Raw genomic sequence first — 25,478 nt, forward strand, 5'->3', positions numbered from 1 at the left:
TCCGTCGCTCTGTTAAGCTATCAATCTCAGCTGCACTATTGTGAGAATGTGAAATGGAAGCCAAGTGCTGTTGATAATAGTGCAATAAGAAGGCATGGGTGGCAGCACTCTTAACTTTGAGTCAGAAGGTTGTGTTCAAATCCCACACCATATATATTTGTACATAATAAAGATGACAGTCCAGTGCAGTCCTGAGTAAGTGCTGCACAGTTGGAGGTGCCATCATTTGGATGTTAAACTGAGGAATTGTCCACCCTCTTGGGTGAACGTAAGGATCCCATGGCACTATTTGAAGTAAAGCAGGGGAGTTCTCCCGACTCACATTTTTCTCTAAACTAACACCATTAAAACAGATCATCAGGTTAGTTATCTTTTGCCTTTTCCTGGGAACTTGCTCTGCCCAAATTGGTTGCATTTTACAACAGTGTCTACACTTTAAAAGGGGCATCCTGAAGTTGCAAAAGGTGCTCTAAAAATGCAAATTCTGTCTCTTTCATAGAAGAGGAAAACCTTGCTAGAAGGTGACAGCCCTGGCCATTCTCATGTTTACTATCTTTTGTATTTTTAAACTGGGGTTAGAGGGTAGGGGATGTTGAGAACATTGCATTAATGAAGTTGACTAGTTTCAACTACTATTTACACAGAAGTAACGTGTTTACAACAGAAAACTTAACAAGTAATTACTTAAATATTTTATTAGAAAAACACAAAGTTCTTCCAACATTTGTTTTAGACTGCACATAGTGAGATCACAAGTCACACCCAGAGTTGAGATGATTGGGTAATTCTCTTGTCAATCACTCCTGGAGACCTCTGTATAAACGACTGGAATTGATTTTATGCACGTCAGTCGTATTACGTAACTATCCTCCACTCACTGCATTTTGCTGGAGAAATAATCCTTTTACCGGGCGATACTGCTGAAGAATTTTCATCAGGTCTGTTTGCTGTAGTTTGTAAAGACTCTTTAAATAAACTTTGCTAAATAAATAAATGTTGTTTGTTGTAAAATAGACCCTGTTTGTTGTTTGTCCTGCCCACCTCCCAACTCACTGGATGACTCTGTCTGCTTTGTTTGGTTTCTCCACATACTTTCCTGCAAGAGGGTGGAAAAGTAGTTAGTCACAGGCCTCTACCAACATTTCAAGGAAGTACTTGACCACCAAGTGGATGAATCGTCCATCAGTGTTTCCTCCCTCCAATGTGGAAAAAGATTTAGTTTTCACTTGGTGCCCACTTGCAGCCCAGCCTATATAAGTAGCTTTCCATTGGTGTAAATAGTCTTACTGCCACCATGCTACTTAGCATGCTCACGTACCAACATTGACCGCCTCCTTAAATACCATGGCGTAGTCTCCACTTTGGGAGAGAATGGCGATTCCAGTGTAAATTGTGCCCAGTTTCTTCTCAAATTAATTTGCACATCACGGTGCAAAATCTGCCACAAGCCAGTGCACTTGGGCAGAGTTTTAAAATGTTTTTTTTAAAATCCTTTGATGTACTTTAAGATTGGTAACTTGGTAAAGTTTGATTAGTTCAGCTGAAAATTGGCTTATCACAAAAAATAAATATTTAAATCAGTGACAATCCATCACCTGTGGGTAGTCCAATCTTGGGGAAGTAGTTTTAAAAAATAAACAAAACTGTTTTCTAGTTAGATCGGGGTGGTCAATTCCTTAGTAAATTAAAACAAAATATTCTAAGCCTTTCAAAATACGCTTATTAGTATGATTGTGCCTCAAAGATCCACCTTAGATTTTAGAGCCTCCTCAAAGGCCTGTGAACGAGCGCAATTAGCGGAAACTCCCATTGGTGATTAACTTATGCAGGGGCATGGCCAGATTTCTGACCATGGTTTGTGCTTAAAATTTCACGATCTTTTGCATCTTGATATTGGGCGAATTGCGCTGAAAACGACAGCACGACAGAGCAGCAACATCAAGCCCTTGATTTTAAAAAATGAAAAATTCTAAAAATATGATTATTCTTATACATAAAAAGGGTTGATTTCATTCACTGTGAATTCATTTTTCTTTTCATTTCTCGGCCACTGGACGTAATGCTTGTGGAAATGGAAGTCCATATTTTTCACATATTTTTCGTAGACACTTTTCATACTCTTTATTCAGTTTAGCAGATTCTTGCAGAGCATACTTTAAATCTTCAATTTCTTCAAAGAAACCCTATAATAAACATACAAATATCAAATTAGTCCAAGAAATGTAGCATTCAGGAAATCACATTATATTGTATGACAACACATTTATTGCACATAACATGAAGTAACAAAAAGATCCCTCCGAGACCCAAATGCCAGGATAATACAGTTTTGAATATTCAGTATATCCTGATGTCATGTTATAAATCCTGAAGTGCTGTTCCAACACAAGGTGAAATGTAAATGATACTTTATACGGGTCAATGTCTACTGGAATTTGGTTAGAAGTCATAAATAGTCAAGCAGCAAATTTTCACGCGCTACTAAATATCACCCACTGAATGCATTGAAATTCAGGCAATTTATAGCAACACCCAGACTACAGGGTGACTCATTATTAGATTAGTGCTCAACAGGGTGCTTATTTCATCATTTATACCTTCAGGAAAGCAGTAGGCCAAAAGTTGCTTCTCAAAGTTAATTTTTTTTTAAGTTGAGAAGCTTAAGAATACAGAAAAAGTGGAAGAGAGGGTTAAATTAGGAAGTAGTGATTTAATGATTCCAAGCTTGGGTTTTAAAAACAAAAGATTAAAGAAGGCAGGAAAGTGAAAGGGTTACTTATAGACTGCACAGGCACTGAGAGCAGGAAATGATAGTCATTTCGCCTGCATGGATTGGTACAAAACATTCTACATGCATCATTGATCTACCCAATTACTGGCCTGAAGCATCATGGTGATGGCCAAGAGAGGGTGTCAAAAAATAAATTAACCAGATTGTTTAATGCTTACAACAAATCACTAGTAAAACAATGGTACCTTGTCGAGTCCAGCCAGCTCATTTTTCAAACTTCTTCTCTCCTTTGTGAGTTTGTCCTTTTCCTTTTGTAGCCTTTCTATCTCAAACAACAACTCTGCAGAAAACCACAAATATGAAAAATAAATGACAGGATTGCAAACATGGAAGGAAGAACTCGTGCAAACAGCCTGAATTGTTTTTGTCTTCAGTAGAAGCCTCTATTAGTTGTTTCAAGGATGTTGATTATACTTTTTGCAGAGTCTCTTTCGCAAATGTTTTGCGCAGCTCTTTTGCTGGTATCTATCAATTCACACACCATGGGTAGAATTTTCCCCTGTCGGGGGGGTTGCGGACAGACACAGACCCGATCGATGCCCCCGATTGGGTCCGTGCCGTCATTTTACATGGGCGGGCCAATTAAGGCCCACCCAGTGTGACGCGCACCTGGAAGCGCTGAGTGCTCCCTGTGCGGGTTGGGGCGGGGGGCGCGCATTCCCTGAGTCAGGAGTGCACTCTTTCGTGCACTCTTTCGTGCATTAGTTTCAAGTTTTAACAGTGTGATAAAGTGTTGAAAAAAATTTAAGACATGTCCCCTCATGTGAAAGTGTCACATGAACTGGGACATGTGCATTAATTTCAATAAAAAAATTTTTGAGAAAATTTAAAATCATTCATGAAACCTCACCCCGTCCATGGATGAGGTTGCATGAAAAATGCGAAGGCCGCCTGGGCTCTTCGCCTGCCCCCCCACCAACCTTAAGGTTGGATGGTCAGCTCTGTTAATGATTTTAATGTTTAGTTAAATGGCCTTAATAGACCTTTGACAGTTCGGCGGGCGCGCAGTCGACTCAGCTGCAGGCCCACTGAACTGCAAAATTAAATGACGCGCGGTGACGTTGGGACGCCCGCCCGATGTCACCCTGCCCCCACTCGCCAAGCCGAAGATTCTCCCCCATGCGACAGCAAATCCACTCTGAAATGGTCCTATGAAATATGGCAGCGTCCCACAAATGAGTCTCCCTTGGATCACTGCTCTGAATATCAGTGCCTGAGCACCCCTTGGAGCTCCGCTATGACAAAATTGGTTGAGATCAGGAATTCAGAAATGAGAAAATTTAATTTTGTATCCCACTTTAGTTTCTAAACTTTTGTGAAAGGTGAAGAGCTGGAAGATAGAACACAATGTCAACATCAGGGGTGTTGGGGGAGGGAGGTGGTGGAATTCTCAGCTAATATTCCCATTCCTGATCATAGGTCAAATGACTCCTGCCTGACAGAAGGTGTGGATGTCATTAGGCAAGGTCAGGAGGAGGGCCTGGTTTGTGCTACTTCCATCACCCTCAGCTGAAAAGTTTGCCAGCACTCCACCCATAAATGAAGAATGGCCACTTGAGCCAGTGCATGAGGACCCACATCGCAATATGAGTTAACAAGCACAAGAAGTAAAACATTCAATTAAAGCCTCACCAATGTGAATGCAGTCAGGTGAGCAACCCTTCCTGCCAGCAGGCCTAGGTTTGTGAGATGCAGAGCCCAGGTTTGATGTCAGATTCCTTCGCCTCCTCCGTGTGGGTGTGTGTTCATGTTCCAGTTGCTGAATCCTTTGCTTTGATGTCACAAGCTGTAATTCTAACTCATGAATGCTGGCCTGGAAGATGCAAGGGTGAATAACCAAAACATTTTTTTAAAGATGTCTAAACCGCGAGTATAATTGAAGGCTCTAGGTAATTGTGGTTAAAGGTAAGATTTTTGTCTAGGGTGTATCATTTTATGTTTCTTTGGTTGCAGCACATTTCAGATCAAAAACACAAAAAAGAAAAGTAGTGCAGGTTATTTGATGCAAACCATTTCCAGAGGCAGAAAATGTCTGACACATATCTATGTAAATTGAAACTCAGCACTTATTTGCCTGGTCTACTGCTTTCACAATGTTTTTAATAATAAGCATTCAGATACCAAGCTGTTAAAGGTACATTTGACATCTTCTGTATCTTTTCTGCTGGATGCCTGATTGGCATCATTGGTTGAAATCAACAGGTATAATTTATTTTTAAATTTCCTTTAAAGGAATCTTCAAAGGAACTTAATTGTCTATCTGAGCTTGATTTCTTCTGAGAAATCAGTTAAAGCCTCACCAATGTGAAAGCACTATAAAGTAGGCCAGAGATGCTGTGGTACTGTCATAGAAACAACAGTAGGTTATTCGGTTGTTCGAGCCTGCTCCGCATGGCTGATCCTCTACCTCAATGCCATACAGTATTGCCCTGATTAATCTTCTCTGTTACCTCCTCAAAAAAACTCCAGCAAGTTAGTTAAACATGATTTTCCCTTAATGAATCCATGCTGGCTTTCCTTAATTATCCTGCACTTGTCTAAGTGACAACTGGTTTTGTCCCAAACAATAGTTTCCAGAAGTTTCCCTACCACTGAAGTCAAACTGACTGGTCTATAGTTGCCACTTTATCTTTGTACCTCTTTTTGAACAAGGGTAACATTCACAATTCTCCAGTCCTCTGGCACCTTCCCTGTATCTAAGGCAGACTAGTAGATTATCACTATTGCCTCTCCAATTTCCACTCTCACTTCCCTCAGTACCCATGGATGCATCTCATCTGATCCTGCTACCTTATCTCCTCCTTCTCAATTGTAAATTCTTCCAGTGTACCAGTTACCTCCTCTCTCACCTCGGTCTGGGTAGCATCTTCTTCCTTTGTAAAGACAGAAGCAAAGTACTCATTTAATACTTCTGTTATTTCTCCTGCTTCCACATGCAAGTCCCCTTTTATTGGCCCTAATCGGCCCTACTCTTTCTTTCACCACCCTTTTATTATTTGTATACTTATAGAAGACCTTGGGATCCTCTTTTATGTTTGCTGCCAGTCTCTTTCATGTTCTCTCCTTGCTTTTCTTGTCCGTTTTTTCACTTCCCCTCTGGTCCTTCTTTGTTCAGCCTGATTCTCCATTGTATTTTCTACCTGACATCTGTCATATGTGCACTTCTTCCTTTTCATCTTCACCTCCATCTCTCTCGTCATCCATGGTGCTCTGGATTTATTTGTCCGACCTTTCCCCTTCAAGAGAATATACCTCGACATTGCCTGCGATATTTTTTTGAAGGTAGCCCATTTTTCAGCCAGTGTCTTTTCTGCCAACGTTTCATCCCAACTCACACGACTCAGATGTATTCTCACCCCATCGAAGTTGGCTTTCCCCCGATTAATTATCCCTGCTCTGGACTGTTCCTTGACCTTTTCCAGGACCAACCTAAACCTTATAATAGAATGGTCACTGTCCCCTAAGTGCTATCCCACTGATATTTGATCCACTTGGGCCAATGCATTCCCCAGAACGAAGTCCAGCGGTGCCTTCCCTCTCATTATCTTGAATACATTCCAGGAACTCTCACCCCTCTTGTCCCTTTACGCTATTCTTATCCGAGTCTATGTTTAGATAATTGAAGTCCCCCATTATATTTACTCTGTAGTTCTTGCACCTCTCTGTAATTTCTTTGCAAATTTATTTATCTGCATTCCTTCAAATAGTTGGTTGTCTATATTCTACACCCAGCAATGTTATTGCACCTTTTTCATTCCTTACCTCTTGCCAGAGAGATTCTGTCCTTGACCCCTCTGGAACATCCTCTCTCTAGTACTGTAATGCCATATTTAATCAATACTGCCACAGCACCCACCACCTCTCCACCCCCTCTTTTCTTCCTTTCCTGTCTCTTCTAAACGCCTGTATCCAGGAATATTTAACGCCCAGTCCTGCCCTCTTTGAGCCAGGTCTCTGTTATAGCAGTAATATCATAATTCTATTTGTCAACCTGTGCCTGCAGTTCAGTCTTATCAACCACACTCCGTGCAATCACACAGGTGCACATTAGCCCTGATTTAGGCCTTTTTTACATTCCCTATACTCTGACATCGTCTAATGACTTTATTTGCCTACTCTAATTCTATCAAACTCTCCAGGTATTCTATCTACCTTGATACTACTGTCTGCTATATCCTTATCAGTTAATAATTCTCTATTTCCCACTGCCAGTGTTTCTCCTCTACCCTCTGAATTTCCCCTCAGGGTCCCATCCCCTGCCAATTTAGTTTAAACCCTCCCCAACATCACTAGCAAACTTTCCAGTGAGGACATTAGTCCCAGTCCTATTAAGGTGTAACCCATCCTTCTTGTACAGGTCACACCTGCCCCAGAACTGGCCCCAATTGCCTCAGAAATCTAAATCCCTCCCTCCTACTCCATTTCTCCAGCCATGTGTTGAACTGTTCAATCTTCCTATTCTTATGCTCACTACCACATGACGCTGGGAGTAATCCTGAGATTACTGCTCTTGAGGTCCTGCTTTTAATTCCCTTCCTAATTCCCCAAAATCTGCTTTCAGTACCTCATCCCTTTTCCTACCTATGTCATTGCTCCCAATATGGACCACAACCTCAAGCTGTTCACCCTCCCTCAAAAGAATGTCCTGCAGCTGCTCTGTGACATCCTTGACCCTGACACCAGGGAGACAACACACCATCTTGGAGTCACGTCTAAGGCTGCGGAAACACCTGTCTGCTCTCCTAACTATGGAATCCCCTATTACTATAGCACTTCCACCCTTCCTCCTCCCCTCCATTTGCAGCTGAGCCACCCGTGGTGCCAAGAACTTACCTCTTGCTACAGTCCTCTGAGGAACTATCTTACTCACCATTATCCAAAATGGACAAGCAGTTAGAGAGCGAGATAGCCTCAGGGGATTCCTGCACTGTCTGTCTGCTTCTCTTAGATACCCTGGCAGTCACCATTCCCTCTCTGCCAGTGTAATTCTTCGCTGCAGTGTGACCACCTCTATAAACGTACTAGCCATGTAATCCTCAGTCTTGCAGATGCACCACAGTGACTCCAGCCGCCACTTGAGCTCCACACCCCGGAGCTCAAGTTTCTGCAGCTGGCGACACTTCCTGCAGATATAGTCATCAAGGGATCTTTGTGCCTGCACGACCTCCCACATTCAGCAGGATGCACATTCCACATGGTCGAGCTGCACTAACATACCTTAGCCATTATCTATAAAGTGTTTACTACAGTATGATATAACATAATAACTCATCTGTCACTCGCCAATTGGCTCCTCTGTGCCAAGTCCAGAAAGGCTTATACTTACCAACCAATCAACTTACGGGACTCCTGTAACATCAATTTTAGATTTTATCTGTAAACTCCCGGCTCACTCTCTCTCTCTCTCTGAACTCCCACTGCTTTATGGGCTTTGTAATGTTGTTTAGTTGGCTTAATTTAAATACTTCTTAATTAACTTAGAATAATTCCTATGTATACCACACCTCTTTTCCCCGTGCACCGAATTCCCACATGAACCTAATTCGCTACTCACTCAGCCTCTGATTCACTCAGGCGTAGTTGCCTGTCTCACCGTGCATCCCTTACCAATCATGCGGTTTGAAAAGCCTGTCTCTTTTATAGACCCTCTGATGAGTCACTAGATAGCTTAGCTTCCTGCTACAGTAATTAACACCAACTGAGGCAACTGCTTTCAGCTGATTGACAGTTAATTGCCACTACCAGGCAGTTCCTTGTTTATCAAGCTAGTCTAACTTACTAACCATCGGTGGGTCTGCCTTCAGCTTCTAGGCCATAAGCTCTGGAATTCCCTCCTTAAACCTTTCCGTTTCTCCACCTCTCTTCCTTTACGACGTTCCTTAAAACCTATCTCTTTGAACAAGCTTTTGGTCACCTGGTCTAGTATCCCGGTGTAAAATTTTCTTTGAAAACACCTTAGGACTTCTTACATAAATGCATGACATAAATGCAAACTGTTATTGAGTGAAAGCTCACAGGAATGCTCTCCTAACTATGGAATCCCCGACTACTATAGCACTTCCACTCTTCCTCCTCCCCTCCATTTGCAGCTGAGATCTGTGATGTTTAACCTGAATAAAGTACTCCAATGTGAACAGATAACAGTGGCATGAGCAGAGGTCGAGTTAGAAGATTACTTACAATCCAAAGGTTATCCCAACAGTCTCAAGTTTAAGCAAAAATATTGTAGTAACCAGTGTGTTTAAAGATGTCTAATGCACTCGGAAAAACTTAAAGTGAGCGACAATTAGGCAATAGGATAAAAAAAAACAAATGAGAAATGTGAAAGTCACTAACAGGTAGAACACAGCAAAGGCTGAAGTCATTGTTTTCCCAATGTCTATTGGGAATGGAGGAAATTTCTGCTCATCATGTACCCTAGGACAAGAAGCATGACAGTGAAGAGAACACTGTCTTCAATCCCCGCCATAAACTCCATTCCCTTGCCACCAATTCCATTCCTCTCCCTGGCAACCATCTGAGGCTGAACCAGACTGTTTGCAGCTTGGTGTTGTACTTGACCGTATATCTATGTACCAGTAAGACTGCCCTCTTCCACCTCAATAACATTCCCGACTGTGTCCCCGTTTTAGTTCATCTGCTGCTGAAACTTTCATCAACATCTGGCTTGTCCAACCCGCAACCTGCACTCCAGGTGGCTCCTGGAGCATTTGTTGAAAATGCCAGTAGGGGACTGCTCCTCCAATCACAGCCTGTTTCTCTCCTGCGTTTGCAGTTGGTCGGTTCAATAGTGAGCCTATCAGCAGCAAACATGGAAGAGAACCAGGCTATGCTTGGTGGAAACACTCGGAACTCTAGAAAGCGCAAGGCCTCCACTCACCACGCTTTCCCCCTCGGCTTACAGGACTTGGGCCCGGCTCCGGCTACATTCCCCCGGTTCCTCCTCATGTTCCCCCGGTTCCTCCCCGCGTTCCCACGGCTTCTCCGGTTCCTCCCCACATTCAACTGGCTCTCGGCGCTCCTCTCAGTGGGCACTCGCGTTTGGGCGCCGCTAGGCCTCAGATCTCACTTCAGGCCTCTCTCCTGCTCTCATTGCACCTTCCCTGTCCCTGCAGCCAATTGGTGAGTGAAGGAAAATAAGTGAGGATGGATGAGTGAGTAAGTGAGGGTGGGATGGGTGAGTGGGTGGATCAGTGGGTAAGGGTGAGTAAGAGAGGGAGGGGTGAGTGAGTGTCTGAAAGAAAGAGGGTGAGCGTGTGTGTGTCCGAGAGAGAGTGAGTGTATGTGTCTGAAAGAGACAGAGAGAGAGAGAGAGCATGTGTGTCTGAGAAAGAGAGAGTGAGTATGTGTGTCTGAAAGAGACAGAGAGAGAGAGAGCATGTGTGTCTGAGAAAGAGAGTGAGTATGTGTGTCTGAAAGAGAGTGGGTGAGCATGTGTGTGTGTGCAAGAGAGAGAGAGGGTGAGTGTGTCTGTGTTTGACACAGAGAGGGAGAGAGAGCGGGTGAGCATGTATGTGTCTGAGAGAGAGAGGGTAAGTGTGTGTGTGACTGAGAGAAAGAGAAGAGATCAGGTGAGTGTTTATGTGTCTGAGAAAGAGGGTGAGGGTGTGTGTGTCTGAGAGAGAGAGGGTGAGCATGTGTGTGTGTCTGTGAAAGAGAGAGGGTGAGCATGTGTGTCTGAGAGAGAGAGAGGGTGAGCGTGTGTGTGTCTGTGAAAGAGAGAGTGTGAGCATGTGTGTCTGAGAGAGAGAGAGGGTGAGTGTGTGTGTGTCTGTGAAAGAGAGATGGTGAGTGGGTGTATGTCTGTGAAAGAGAGAGAGTGAGCATGTTTGTCTGAGAGAAAGAGCAAAATAAAAGGCCATTATAAATAAGCCTGCAGCCTTGTTTTAGATCAAATTCAGTACAGGTTCTGCATCTTGTTAACTCTTACAGGTCAAGTTGTCAATTCTATACCATTCCAAGCCAACAATATCTCAAGTATACTCATCAGTTCAACAAAAAGAATGAGACATGATGCAGTTGTGACACAAAAATACAGAACTTACAGTGAGTTTAGAGATGGTTTCATTCTGTTCCTTGGTGGTTTTGATTTCTTTTTCAAAACGTTTCTGTAGGGCACTGTACATCTGTAGCAGTCGACTACATAAACAAAGATACTATATTTAGTTCCAGACAGGATCACCATTTCTGAAATAATACATTCTGCTACCCTCAGGGCATTAAGATTCAACCACGTGGTATGGAATTGCTTTTTTTCATATTTATTCATGGGATGTGGGCTTTGCTGGCTGGGCCAGCATTTATTGCCCATCTCTAGTTGCCCTTGAGAAGGTGGTGGTGAGCTGCCTTCTTGAACCACTGCAGTCCATATCATGTAGGTACACCGACAATGCTGTTATGGAAATCCAGGATTTTGACCCAGGGACAGTGAAGGAATGCCGATATATATCAGGATCAGGATGGTGAGTGACTTGGAGGGGAACTTCCAGGTGGTGGTGTTCCCATCTATCTGCTGCCCTTGTCCTTCTAGATAGTAGCGATCATGTGTTTGGAAGGTGCTGTCGAAGGAGCCTTGGTGAATTCCTGCAGTGCATCTTGTAAATGGTACACACTGCTGCTACTGTGCGTCGGTGATGGTTGAAGTGAATACTTGTGGATATGGTGCCAATTCAGCGGGCTGTATGTCCTGGATGGTGTCCAGCTTCTTGAGTGTTGTGGGAGCTGCACTCATCCAGGCAAGTGGGGAGTGTTCCTGACTTGTGCCTTGTAGATGGTGAACAGGCTCTGGGGAGTCAGGAGGTGAGTTACTCACCGCAGGATTCCTAGCCTCTGATCTGCTCTTGTAGCCACAGTATTTATATAGCCAGTCCAATTCAGTTTCTGGTCAATGGTAACCCCCAAGATATTGATAGTGGGGGATTCAGTGATGGTAATGCCATTGAAGGTCAAGGGGCGATGGTTAGATTCCCTCTTGTTGGAGATGATCATTGCCTGGCACTTGTGTGGCGTGAATGTTACTTGCCACTTGTCAGCCCAAGCCTGGATATTGTCCACATCTTACTGCATTTGGATACCTTCAGTATCTGAAGAGTTGTGAGTGGTGCTGAACATCAACAGAAAACATCCCTGCTTCTGACCTTATGATGGAAGTAAGGTCATTGATGAAGCAGCTTTGGATGGTTGGCTGAGGACATTACCCTGAGGAACTCCTGCAGTGATGTTCTGAAGCTGAGAAGTCTGACCTCCAACACCAGCAACCATCTACCTTTGTACCGGGTATGACTCCAACCAGTGGAGAATTTTCCCCTTTATTCCCGTTGACTCCAGTTTTGCTAGGGCTCCTTGATGCCACACTCAGTCAAATGCGGCCTTGACGTCAGGGGCAGTCACTCTCACCTCACCTAGGGAATTCACCTCTTTTATCTATGTTTGAACCAAGGCTAGTCAGGAGCTGAGTGGCCCTGATGGAACCCAAACTGGGCATCAGTGAACAGGTTATTGCTAAGCAAGTGCCGCTTGATGGCACTGTTGATGACCCCTTCCATTATTTTATTGATGATTGAGAGTAGACTGATGGGGCGGTAATTGGCTGGGTTGGATTTGTTTGCTTTTTTGTGTACAGGACATACCTGAGCAATTTTCCACATTGCCGGGTAGATGCCAGTATTGTAGCTGTACTGGAACAGCTTGGCTGGGGGTACAGCAAGTTCTGGGGCATAAGTCTTCAGTATTATTGCTGGAATATTGACAGGGTCCATAGCCTTTGCAGTATCCAGTGCCTTCAACCGTTTCTTGATATCACATGGAGTGTGTTGAATAGGCTGAAGACTGGCATCTGTGATGCAGGGGACCTCCGGAAGAAGCCAAGATGGATCATCAACTCAGCCCTTCCGGCTGAAGATTGTAGAAAATGCTTCAGCCTTATCTTTTGCATTGATGTGCTGGGCTCTTCCATCATTGACGATGGGGACATTTGTGGAGCCTCCTCCTCCTGTGAGTTGTTTAATTGTCCACCACCATTCACAACTGGATGTGGCAGGATTGCAAAGCTTAGATCTGATCGTTGGTTGTGGGATTGCTTAGCCCTGACTATCACTCGCTGCTTATGCTGTTTGGCATGCAAGTTGTCCTGTGTCATAGCTTCACTAGGTTCACACCTCATTTTTAGATATGCCTGGTGCTGCTCCTGGCATGCCCTCCTGCACTCTTCATTGAGCTAGGGTTGATCCCCTGCCTTGATGTTAATGGTAGAGTGGGGGTAAATGCTGAGCCATAAGGTTACAGATTGTGTTCAAGTACAATTCTGCTGCTGCGAATAGCCCACAGCACCTCATGGATGCCCAATTTTTAGTTGCTAGACCTGTTTGAAATCTGTCCTATTTAGCACGGTGGTAGTGCCACACAACACGATGGAGGGTATTTTCAATGTGAAGGCAGGACTTTGTCTCCACAAGGACAGTTTGGTGGTCACTCCTACTGACACTGTCATGGACAGATGCATCTGCGGCAGGCAGGTTGATGAGGATGAATCACAGAGTCACAGAGCAGAAGAGGCTCTTCAGCCCATCGAGTCTGCACCGACATGTGAGAAACACCTGACCTACCTACCTAATCCCATTTACCAGTGCTTGGCCCATAGCCTTGAATGTTATGACATGCCAAGTGCTCATCCAGGTACTTTTTAAAGAATGTGAGGCAACCCGCCTCCACCACCCTCCCAGGCAGCGCATTCCAGACTGTCACCACCCTCTGGGTAAAAAAGTTTTTCCTCACATCCCGCCTAAACCTCCTGCCCCTCACCTTGAACTTATGTCCCCTTGTGACTGACCCTTCAACAGTTGCTCCTTATCCACCCTGTCCATGCCCCTCATAATCTTGTACACCTTGATCAGGTCGCCCCTCAGTCTTCTCTGCTCTAACGAAAACAACCCAAGTCTATCCAACCTCTCTTCATAACTTAAAATGTTTCATCCCAGGCAACATCCTCTGCACAACCTCCAGTGCAATCACATCCTTCCTATAATGTGGCGCCCAGAACTGCACACAGTACTCCAGCTATGGCCTCACCAAGGTTCTATACAACTCCAACATGACCTCCCTACTTTTGTAATCTATGTCACGAGGTCAAGTCTGTTTTTCCCTCTTGTTGGTCCCTTCACCACCTACAACAGACCCAGTCTAGCAGCTATGTCCTTTAGGACTTGGCCAGCTCGGTCAGTGGTGGTGCTATTGAGCCACTCTTGGTGATGGACATTGAAATCCCCCACCCAGAGTATATTCTGCGCCCTTGCCACCCTCAGCGCTTCCTCCAAGTGGTGTTCAACATGGAGGAGCACTGATTCATCAGCTGGGGGGGCGGGGGGTGGGGGGGTGCATGGCAATCAGCAGGAGGTTTCCTTGCCCATGCTTAACCTGATGCCATGAGACTTCATGGGGTCCGGATTCGAGGATTCAGAGGGCAACTCCTTCCCAACTGTATACCACTGTGCTGCCACCTCTGCTGAGTCTGGAGGGAGATGAATCAGTGCTCCTCCATGCTGAACACCACTTGGAGGAAGCACTGAGGGTGGCAAGGGGGCAGAATGTACTTCAATGTCCATCACCAACAGTGGCTCAGTAGCACCACCATAGATCAAGCTGGCTGAATCCTAAAGGACACAGCTTCTAGAGTGGGTCTGCGGCAGGTGGCAAGGGACACAACAAGAGGGAAAACCATACTTGACCTCATCCTCATCAACCTGCCTGCCGTGGATCTCTTTGTCCATGACAGTATCGGTAGGAATGACCACCGGACAGTCCTTATGGAGGCTAGGTACCATCTTCAAATTTTCAGGAAGGCATGCCAGAAGCAGCACCAGGCATACTTAAAAATGAGGAGTCAACCTGGTGAAGCTACAACACCAGGCTACTTGCATGCCAAACATCATAAGCGGCAAGTGATAGCCAGCGCTAAGCAATTCCACAACCAACAGATCAGATCTAAGCTCTGTAGTCCTGCCACATCCAGTCGTGAATGGTGGTGGACAATTAAACAACTCACTGGAGGAGGAGGTTCCATAAATATCCCCATCCTCAATGATGGGGGAGCCCAAAACATCAGTGCAAAGGATAAGGCCGAAACATTCGCAACAATCTTCAGCCAGAAGTGCCGAAAGGATGATCTATCTTGGCGTCCTCCGGAGGTCCCCAGCGTCACAGATGCCAGTCTTCAGTCTACTCAATACACTCCACATGATATCAAGAAATGGCTGAAGGCACTGGATAGTCCAAAGGCTATAGACCCTGTTAAAATTCCAGCAATAGGATTGAAGACTTGTGCTCCAGAATTTGCTGCGCCTTTAGCCAAGCTGTTCCAGTACAGCTACAACACTGGCATCTACCTGGCAATGTGAAAAATTGCCCAGGTATGTCCTGTATACAAAAAGCAGGACAGATCCAACCTGCCCAATTACTGCCCCTCAGTCTACTCTCGATCACCAGTAAAGTGATGGAAGGGGTGATCAGCAGTGCTATCAGGTGGTACTTGCTTAGCTATAATCTGCTCACCGACGCCCAATTTGGGTTCCACCAGGGCCACTCAGCTCCTGACCTCATTACAGCCTTGGTTCAAACATGGACAAAAGAAGTGAAGCCCAGAAGTGATGTGAAAGTTGCTGCCCTTGACATCAAGGCAGTACCAACCAAATGTGGCATCGACGGGCCCAAGCAAAACTGGAGTCAATGGCAATCAGGGGAAAAATTCTCCACTGGATGGAGTCATACCTAGCACAAAGGAAGATGGTTGTGGTTGTTGGAGGTCAAACATCTCAGTCCAGGACATCACTGCAGGAATTACTCAGGGGAGTGTCCACGGCCCAACCATCTTCAGCTGCTTTATCAATGACCTTCCTTCCATCATAAGGTCAGAAGTAGGGACCTTCGCTGATGATTGCACAATGCTCAGCACCATTTGCGATTCCTCACATACTGAAGCAGTTCATGTCCAAATGCAGCAAGACCTGGACAATATCTAGGCTTGGGCACAAGTGCCAGGCAGAGATCATCTCCAACAAGACAGAATCTAACCATTTCCCCATGATATTCAATGGCATTACTGTTGCTGAATCCTTCACTATCAACATCCTGGGGGTTACCATTGACCAGAAACTGAACTGGACTGGCTATATAAATACTGTGGCTACATGAGCAGGTGAGAGGCTAGGAATCCTGTGGCAAGTACCCCCCTCCCCAAAGCCTGTCCACCATCTACAAGGCACAGGTCAGGAGTGTCAAGGAATACTTTCCACTCGCCTGAATAAGCGCAGCTCCAACAACACTCAAAAAGCTTGCACCATCCAGGACGAAGCATCCCACTTGATTGGCACCCCTTCCACACACATTTACTCCCTCCACCACTGAAGAACAGTGGCAGCAGGGTGAAAGCAAAATACTACAGATGCTGGAAATCTGAATTAAAAGCACAAAACACTGGAAAATCTCAGCCGGTCTGGCAGCATCTGTGGAGAGAGAAACAGAGTTAGTGTTTCGAGTCCGTACGGCTCATTTACAAGATGCACTGCAGCAACTCACCAAGGCTTCTTAGGCAGCACCTTCCAAACCCACAACCACTACAATTTAGAAGGACAAGGGCAACAGATACATGGGAACACTAACACACAGAAGTTCCGTTCCAAGCCACTCACCATACTGGCTTAGAGATATATCACCATTCCTTCACTGTCGCTGGGTCAAAATCCTAGAACTCCCTTCCAAACAGCACTTTGGGTGTACCTACAGCGCAGGGACTGCAGTGGTTCAAGAAGGCTGTTTACTACCACCTTCTCAAGGGCATTGAGAGGTGAGCAATAAATGCTGGCCTAGCCAGCAACAACCACATCCCATAAATGAATTTTTTAAAAGTGGCAGGATACTCATTAATAACCAACAGATAGCCAGATTTTTTGATTTTAATTCTACAACTGATCATTGTGTGACCCATGGACTACTAATACAGTACCATAACCACTAGGCTACCCACATGTCTGTTCCAGTAGTTTGGGTGCATCCTAAAGCTTCCATGAGGCAATTCAAGCAAGAGCAGATAGCTCACCAGCTGCCCTGAACAACATTGTCCCTCAACCATCACCACCAAAAGCAGGTCATTAGCCATTCATCTCATTGCTGCTTTGAGATGCTGGTGGCATGGAATAGCTGCTGTATTTCTCTCGTCACTGCTCTTCAAGATAGTTAAATATGTCTTCAGTAGGTTGAGACACTATTGAGGGACCATGCAACACAATTTCTTTCCTAACATACAAAGCGTCCAAAAATTCTGATATTAGCCAACTTGAAAAAAACATAACAGCATAGGAATAAGAGTCAGCCATTCAACCCTTAGTGCCAGTTCCATCATTCTATGATCAATACCTCAGTTCTTTTTCTGTACTTTTTTCCATATATTTCAATACCTTTACCCAAATAAATCTCATCAACCTCAGTTCTGAGAATCTGAACTGTCCCAGCATCCACATCCTTTTGAAATGATGAAGTGCAGATTTCTACCATTATTTTAACCATGACTGTCAGGTTTTCAATTAGAGGTAATAAGTGCTCCTTCCTTAAATGGGCAGCATTAATAGTCGAACAACCAAAAATTAAAAGGGAACTTAACATGTGTTATGAATTCAATTCATTGTGTCCCTGGGTCCTAAATTAGCAGTCTGTGAAGATTGTAACATTTAAGGTACAGGATGTTCCAATCCTTGTTACATTGGTTCCGGCCTAGTAACAAGGGCAGGACCCTCTGGGAGTGTCTTGATAGGTCCCCAGATCAGTTCAAGGGTCAGTGAACCACTTTTCTTGAGGCAGTCAGTTTCAGGAAGTCAGCCTGCAAGTGTCACAGAGACAGGGACAGGAACAGGTGCCGGTTAAGTAAGAAGGAGCTCAGGAGAACCATCGTAATTGAAGACAGCTCAGGGGAAGCCCTGGGACTTTTATATATATCTGGATACAGCTGGGAGACAGGAGTTCGGAGAAACTCACAGGCAGTACCAGCTCAGTGAATCTAGCTGTCTAGCAAAGAGCTGAAATTACGTGAGTAAGTAGAGGCTGAAGTACAGACTTGGGAATCAAGGGGAAACAAGACTGAAACCCTGGGAGGTGAGGAATCATTGAGGTAGTCCAAGTGGAAGTGACTTCTGGCAGGAAATCCAAGGAGAGTTCAACAAAGGTGAAGCTGGGAATTCCCCATGTGACAGAGTTTCAATGAAATTGTTTGACTTGGTGTTTACTGATGTCAGTTGGTTCTTGAGAAATCCATGGACTCTGTCTTGGTTGCACATGTTACTTACTCTGTATCGTGGTGTGTTCGACCACAGCTTGTCTGTTAATTCACACGTGCCTCATACTTACCCTGAATGTTAGAGTATAAGATACATATTACAAATTGTTTTATCTTTCTGAACTTGTATGATAATGTTTGTTTTTATTTGTTCAAAACCCGTGGAATTTTGAGGCTTTATTCCAAAAGTGGCTGTTTTGAATCTCAACCTTTATCGACCTGAATCAAAACATTATTGGTCCCTAACCGGAGCTCCCCCACATCCTGGGGTCTGGCCAAGGATCGTGACACATGCCAAATTAGAATTCAATTATGGTTGTCGATAATGCACTCCAGTGCCCCCAGTGCTACAGGTTTCTCATACTATTGCGTGAAAAAGTGCTTCCAGGTTGCCTTGCTGGGATTGAAAGTCAGATTAATAGCTGCTGTGTCAATTGGATTACATATACAATTCTGGTTAATTTAATTGTTGGCAGAAATGTATTCCTGTTGCATTTCACGGCACAATTTTGAAACCTCAGCAACAGCCTCTCCAATTATCATCGCATATTTACTTTACAATGCTTCACAAGGAAAAAATTAGAAGTTGCGATGGAAGACTGCAATAAAAAATCATACTGCAAAACACTGCATAGAAGCATTTTTTAAAAACGACTTTTTAATTTTTAAAAAATGGTTACATCAGACTCCCAAGCCTACAAAAGATCTTGAGTAAAAAGTGCACTCTTACTATCCAAGCAGTGTCTGACCTCCTTATTCTTTGTACGAAAAAATTTAACACGTCATACTTATACAAAAAGTAAACACAACATCATCTTGTTTTTCCTCAATTACTACTTGTCTGAAACCAACAATCACTTACACATAGCCATATGGCTACAAGAGCAGGTCAGGGGCTCGGAATCCTGTGACAAGTGACTCACCAAAGCCTGTCCTCCATCTACAAGGCACAAGTCAAGAGTATGATGGAATACTCTCCACTTGCCTGGATGAATGCAGCTCCAACAACACTCAGGAAGCTCGACACCATCCAGGACAAAGCAGCCCATTTGATTGGCAACCCATGTACAAACATTCACTCCCTCCAACGCATAGTGAAAGCAGTGTATACCATTTAAAAGATGCATTGCAGCAACTCACCAAGGATTCTTAGACAGCACATTCTAAACCCACAACCACTATCATCTAGAAGGACAAGGGCAGCAGACACATGGGAACACTACCATCTGGAAGTTCTCCTCCAAGCCACTCACCAACCTGACTTGGAAATATATCGCTGTTCCTTCAATGTTGCTGGGTCAAAATCCTGGAACTCCCTCCTTAAAAGCACTGTGGGTGTACCTACACCACATGGACTGCAGCAGTTCAAGAAGGCAGTTCACCACCACCTTCTCAAGGGCAATTAGGGATGGGCAATAAATGCTGGCCTAGCCAGTGATGCCCACATCCCACGAATAAAAAAAACACACAACTTCATGGGCACGATCCAGATAAACTTGTATGTATTCAGTAACTATCAACATTAATTCCTTAAAGCCTTGGCCTTTCTCTTAGAAGTTTCTTCAAAATTCAGAGACTGATAAAAATTTAACTGTCACTGTGTTTTATTCAGACAGGGGTTAACAATTATTCCCGAGTTTATGGAGGATGAGGTGATGGTGGCAGTGGAGGGACAGGTAAAATAAATGATGGCTTACAATATGAATTTGGAGCAATTGTGGCCTGACATAATGGTTAAAGCTGTGCATCAATTCTAACTCCTTGGCTTCTATTGGATCACTTTTCTTTCATTCTGCTTCAAATTCATTGGCTCTAATTTTAGACAAAGTTTTGTTACCTCTTTCTGCTCAATACACAATTATTTTTGAAAACAATAATTAACATACTTACTTGCTCCTTTCATCTGCCTTTGAAACATTGCCCTCTTTAACACCTGCTCTATGCCACGGTTGAGGCTCTGTCTGTATTTGAGCACTTGAAAACATTCGAAATTGAGACATTTAGTATCTGTTTGATGTCTTCGACATCAGCCCAACAATGATTACAATAAACCTGTATCCAACCTTCTTCCATTAACAATTTGTAAACAGATCGTAACTAGTGCACACACACAACCTGAGGTGATACACCTTCCAATTCCTTTTATAGGTATAAATTCCTGGTCTTTTCCTACTCTGAAGAGCCCTGAAGAAGAGTCATACGGACTCAAAATGTTAACTCTGTTTCTCTCTCCACAGATGCTGCCAAACCTGCTGAGTCTTTTCCAGCATTTTCTGTTTCTATTCCTACTATATTTGGCATTGTAGAGGGTAGAGATTCATTATTTGAGGACTCAAGGTAGACAAGTTGTCCCTTTTCAAATCAAGACACATATATTTAGTTACACCTAAACTTTACAGAAGGATTAAAAAGGAAGATGCTGAATCATCACTAATTGTAGGCACAAGACCTTCAGATGACAGATTAACTATAAGGTCAACAAAATGTCATTTAAACTAATCAAGAATATGAAATGCAATGAGAAATAAGAGAACAAAAACAAATTTGTTGATACAGCCAACATTAAATGGCTCAATTCATTCCCTGGAAGTAGGCATTGCTGGTAAGGCCAGCGTTTATTCGTCATCCCTAATTGCTCTTGAGAAGACGGTGGTGAACCACCTTTTTGAATATAACTGAGTGACTTGCTAGGCAGTTAAGAGGCAAGTAGATTGCTGTGAATCTGGAGTCATACATAGGATGACCGGGTAAGGACAGCAGATTTCCTCCCCTTATGCCAATTCTGCATTTAAATAGCCACCATTACTGATACTAACTTTTCACTCCAGACTTATTTAATTAGTTGAATTTAAATTTGAGTATTGCTGAAAAAATGTCATAGTGTCAAAGCTTTTCATCTTACACTCATCAGGCCTGATGCAAGAATACCAAATTTCAAAGGGAACAACAATTTATCATACATGAGAAAAGGGGTTCTGATTGGTTGGCAAGTCGGCACTGATTTGTCAAGATGTTGCCATGGTGAATGCACCAGGGAAATATTGTTCTGCCTTGCTGGTAGATATCAGCACAGCCTGGTGTTGAGTTCTCCAATGTGCTGGCAGGAGACATTCATCAACTTTAGTGGGTTGTACAGTCAGTGCTTGAGTCATTGGCATGATCAAGTAATATACATGTACAGTTGCCACTCTGTTCTGATGTGAATAACCTGTTACTCCAGGCTGTTTCTGCCATCAGGACCTTGCTGCGGTGTAGACACGTTTATCAAAATTCATTTGGTTTAAATATTGCAATTAAATGTTTTTTCAACAATACTTTTGTTTATTCAAAAAAGGTGCAATGTCTGGACATATTTCTTTCACCTGCAGGGTTATGTTTGCAAAACTCAGAACATAATGTCTAACTTTAGATGTGATTCTGTGATTGGGCAAACATTCCCAAGTATGCAAAGAATTATACTAACAATCAATTTAAGGGTTATCAGTCAAGCTCTCAATGTAGCTCACTTACACTTGCTAGAGGCTACATATATTCATATGCAGGGTCCTGTACCGTGCAGGCAAAAGGAATGTGTCTTGTGTCTGTCCTGATGAATGGAAAAAGTTTTGACAGCATTTCTCTTTTTTCAGCAATACTGAATTTAAATTCCCTAGATTCTGCGGCGGAATTTAAGCTCATGTCTCCACTTCATTAGTCCAGTCTCTGGATTACTAGTCCAATAATATAACCACGATGCTACCATGCCCCCAGTTTGGGTGGTTGAAGTTTTAGGAGATGATTGTCACTTTATACAACAGTCATCGTTTTTTTCCCCTTTCCCTGGGTGGAATTTTGGTAAGCTGTATTATATGAGTTGCCTTATATATAGGTATAAATGGTAATGTAACACCTTCAATTTAACTGCAATGCTTAAGAATTCCTAAGTAGTGTATGTTTGTGCAGCTGCAGGAAATGCAAGTTTTTCTTGGATGCCTCTTACTCTCTGGTAGTTACAAAATCCCTCATCAGCTGTTGCATTCGTAGTTTTCCGTGGATATCTGAAAGCTCACTCTCCAACTGTTCATTCTTCAGCCGAAGTTTCTTCAACTTTCTTTGTACATGCTCATTTTCAGCACAAAGCTATAGAAACACATGGAAGTGGAGTTAGCGTGATTCACATATAGCACTCCTCAAGCTTACTTCTAATGACACCTTTGTAGCTTTCTATTACCAGGGAAAGGAATCTGCGCTTTTCAAGTGTATTTGTAAATTTCTTGTTTGGTGATATGAAACTATTTTTCCTTCTCGCTTAACTCTCGCCTCCCTGAGCTAGATCCTGTCTATGACTGAGATGACAGGCAAGTCTACTCCTATAGGCCTCCATCAATGACACCTTGAGGCAACCCATTGAAAATGTGCAGTCATAACCCTGGGACACATATCACATTCAATTTTCCCACATTTCTAAGGTTGGTAATTCAGCATTAGGGTCTGATCAGATCTGTGTTTTGGCTTCCTCTACCATATCTTAATGTTAGTGCTCTAACATTCTGTCAGTGCCATTTTACTCAACCAAACCCAGCAAATTTAAACAATCCTCAGTTTTAAAGTTAACAAATGATCTAGGACCAGCTGTCATTTGTGGAAGAGAGTTCCAAATCTCTGCCATTATTTGTGTATACATATTTCAGAATTTCACTCCTGAGGTGCAGTGAGAGTGATTGTCCTTGAGGCAGCCTGAAGGCAGCATATGACCAAGTGTGGCATCAGTGAGCCTTAGCAAAACTGGTATCAATGAGAATCAGGGGGAACTCTCCACTGGTTGGAGTCATGCCCAACACAAAGTAAAATGGTTGTGGTTGTTGGAGGTCAATCATCTCAGTCCCAGGACATCATTGCAGGAGTTCCTCAGGCTGGTGTCCTAGGCTCAACCATCTTCAGCTGTTTCATCAATGACCTTCCTTCCATCAGAAGGTCAGGAGTGGGGATGTTTGCAGATGATTGCAAAATGTTCAGCACCATTTGTGACTCCTCAGTCGATGTCCATATGCAGCAAGACCTGGACAATATCTAGGCTGGGGCTGATAAGTGGCAAGTAACATTCGTGCACACAAGTTTCCAACAAGAGAGAATCTAACCATCACCCCTTGGCGTTCAATGGCATTACTTTCACTGAATCCCCCATTATCAACTTCCTGTGGGTTACCATTGACCAGAAACTGAACTGAACTAGCCAAATAAATACTGTGGCTATAAGAGCATGTCAAAGGCTAGGAATTCAGCAGGGAGTAACTTACCTGCTGACTCCCCAAAGCCTGTCCACTGTCTACAAGGCACAAGTCAGGAGTGTGATGGAATACTCTGGCTGAGTGCAGCTCAAACGACACGCAAGAAGCTCAACACCATCCAGGAGAAAGCAGCTTTATTGGCACCCCATTCACCACCTTAAACGTTCACTCCTTCCACCACCAATGCACAGTGTACCATTTACATGATGCAGTGCAGCAACTCACCAAGGCTCCTTCAATGGCACCTTCCAAACCCCTGACCCCTACCATCTAGGACAAGGGCAGTAGACGCATGGGAACTCCACCACCTTCAAGTTCCCCTCCAAGCCACTCACCATCCTGACTTGGAGCTACATCACTGTTCCTTCACTGTCATCTGGTCAAAACCCTTCCTAACAGCACTGTGGGTGTACCTACACCAGGTGGACTGCAGTGGTTCAAGCAGGTGGCTCACCACTGCCTTCCAAGGGCAATTAGGGATGAGCAATAAATGCTGGCCTAACCATCATTCCTAACCATTCACCTACATCATGTGAATGAATGAGTACAAAAAAATCTGGCTCCAATTTTTAGACTACGCTCCCAGTCCTAGACTCCCAAAGCAGCAGAAATAGTTTCTCTCTACCTCCCCGATGTGTTCCCTTTAATATCTTGGAAACTTTGATGAAATCACCCCTTAACCTTTCAAAGGCCAGTCGATACAACCAGAGTTTGTGTAATCCCTCCACGTAATTTATCCCTTGGAGTACAGGGATCATTCTAGCAAATCTAGTTCCTATTAAAACCAAATGGATGATTTTGACTGTTATTCAACAAAACCAATTTCCCGTATTCAATATTTTTATAACCAGTAAAGAAACATTGGGAGAATTTTTTTTAAAAACCCTTGTATTCCAGTTCTCTAGCTATAAAGACCAACATGCCATCAGCCTTTTTGGTTATTTTCTGTAACTCTCCATGAAATTTTAAACGATTTATATATCCTGACCCCACAAGTCTCTTTGGGTCTCCACTCCTCCCAGCTTTTCAACATTTTGAAATTACTCCAGTCTATCCCTTTTACGTCCTCATATTTGCCTATGCTGAAATCCATTAGACCAATGAAGGAGCAGCACTTTTAAACCAATCAGGAAACAGCCTTTTCCAATCCAGACCTAGAAAATGTGAAAAGTCAATAGAAGCTTCCAATGTCAAAATTAAGCAAAGGAAACAGAGCAACCAAGAGCAAAATTGAAAGATCTTGCAGTTTGGATTCAGCCCATGGGTTATTCGTTGCCACGTTACACAATCCCAGTCTTCGTTCGAAGGGACAGAATAATCTAATCTTTATCACTTGCTTTGATAAAGCAAACCCATCCTGTAGCTATGAAATTTGTGTTGTTATGAGTACCTTGGTTACACATAATAGTCAATGTATATATTTTTATACTATTTCTATTTAAATTGAGAAACATCCAAGTGTAATTATAATTTGCCTTTCTAATTTTGGATTGTAGCTGGGAGTATATTTGCACTGTGAAGTAGTTCTACGCTGACTATACAAGCATATGCTGATCTCCCATGGAGTTGTTCAAGGGAATTTAAAGGATGTACTGTACTTACTATCCCACACAATTATATCCTCTGTGACTGTGACCATTCCTCCAATATCCCTCCTTAACCCTCTGTAGGCTTTGACATGGTTGACTACACAATCCCTTCTAATGTCCGGCTCTGAGATCGACCCGTGCTTGGTTCCACTGCTATCCCTCCTCGATTAACTGCTCAGTTTAAACCAGACTGTTCGCAATCTCAGCAATGTATTTGATCCCGAACGGGAACTACTGAAACTATATCCTCACCATCACAAATATCGCCTACTTTCAACATCTGCTGTTGAAACCCTCATTCAGCCTTATCCCAGCACCCAGACCGGACCATTCCAATGCTACCCTAGCCAGCCTCACTGTCTTTAAAGTTCAGTTTCTATTCCACACCAAGTCCTTACTCACCTATCACTCTCATCCTTGCTATGCTACATAGGAAGCTGGTCCCTGGCACCTTGAATTTAAAATTCTCAGCCTTGTGTTTAAAACCTTTCCACCAGCAATACAATCCCTTC

General features: G+C 43.5%; 1 protein-coding gene and 1 non-coding gene across 7 annotated transcripts in view; one reads left to right on the forward strand and one right to left on the reverse strand.

Annotated features, from left to right (window-relative positions):
- Positions 1 to 686: 686 nt before the first annotated feature.
- Positions 687 to 25,478, reverse strand: part of LOC121278670 (centrosomal protein of 290 kDa-like) — a 31,482-nt gene continuing 6,690 nt past the window's right edge. For 3 of the 6 annotated variants that reach the window (XM_041188988.1, XM_041188983.1, XM_041188989.1), the window contains exons 2-8: positions 22,090 to 22,229; positions 20,001 to 20,084; positions 10,837 to 10,930; positions 5,641 to 5,664; positions 4,424 to 4,604; positions 2,977 to 3,071; positions 687 to 2,183 (exon numbers count right to left, since the gene is read on the reverse strand). In XM_041188988.1, the coding sequence (XP_041044922.1) occupies positions 2,037 to 2,183; positions 2,977 to 3,071; positions 4,424 to 4,604; positions 5,641 to 5,664; positions 10,837 to 10,930; positions 20,001 to 20,084; positions 22,090 to 22,127 (663 nt within the window). In that variant the 5' untranslated portion in view covers positions 22,128 to 22,229 and the 3' untranslated portion in view covers positions 687 to 2,036. The remainder of the gene's footprint in view (positions 2,184 to 2,976; positions 3,072 to 4,423; positions 4,605 to 5,640; positions 5,665 to 10,836; positions 10,931 to 20,000; positions 20,085 to 22,089; positions 22,230 to 25,478) is intronic. The other 3 variants (XM_041188985.1, XM_041188984.1, XM_041188987.1) reach the window with 3 other exon arrangements.
- On the forward strand, positions 21,121 to 21,370 carry LOC121279460. Its single transcript, XR_005943401.1, has one exon. It is a non-coding gene; the product is annotated as a small nucleolar RNA SNORA53 (small nucleolar RNA).

The sequence above is a fragment of the Carcharodon carcharias genome, chromosome 6 (genome assembly GCF_017639515.1).
Source record: "Carcharodon carcharias isolate sCarCar2 chromosome 6, sCarCar2.pri, whole genome shotgun sequence".
Taxonomy (NCBI): domain Eukaryota; kingdom Metazoa; phylum Chordata; class Chondrichthyes; order Lamniformes; family Lamnidae; genus Carcharodon; species Carcharodon carcharias.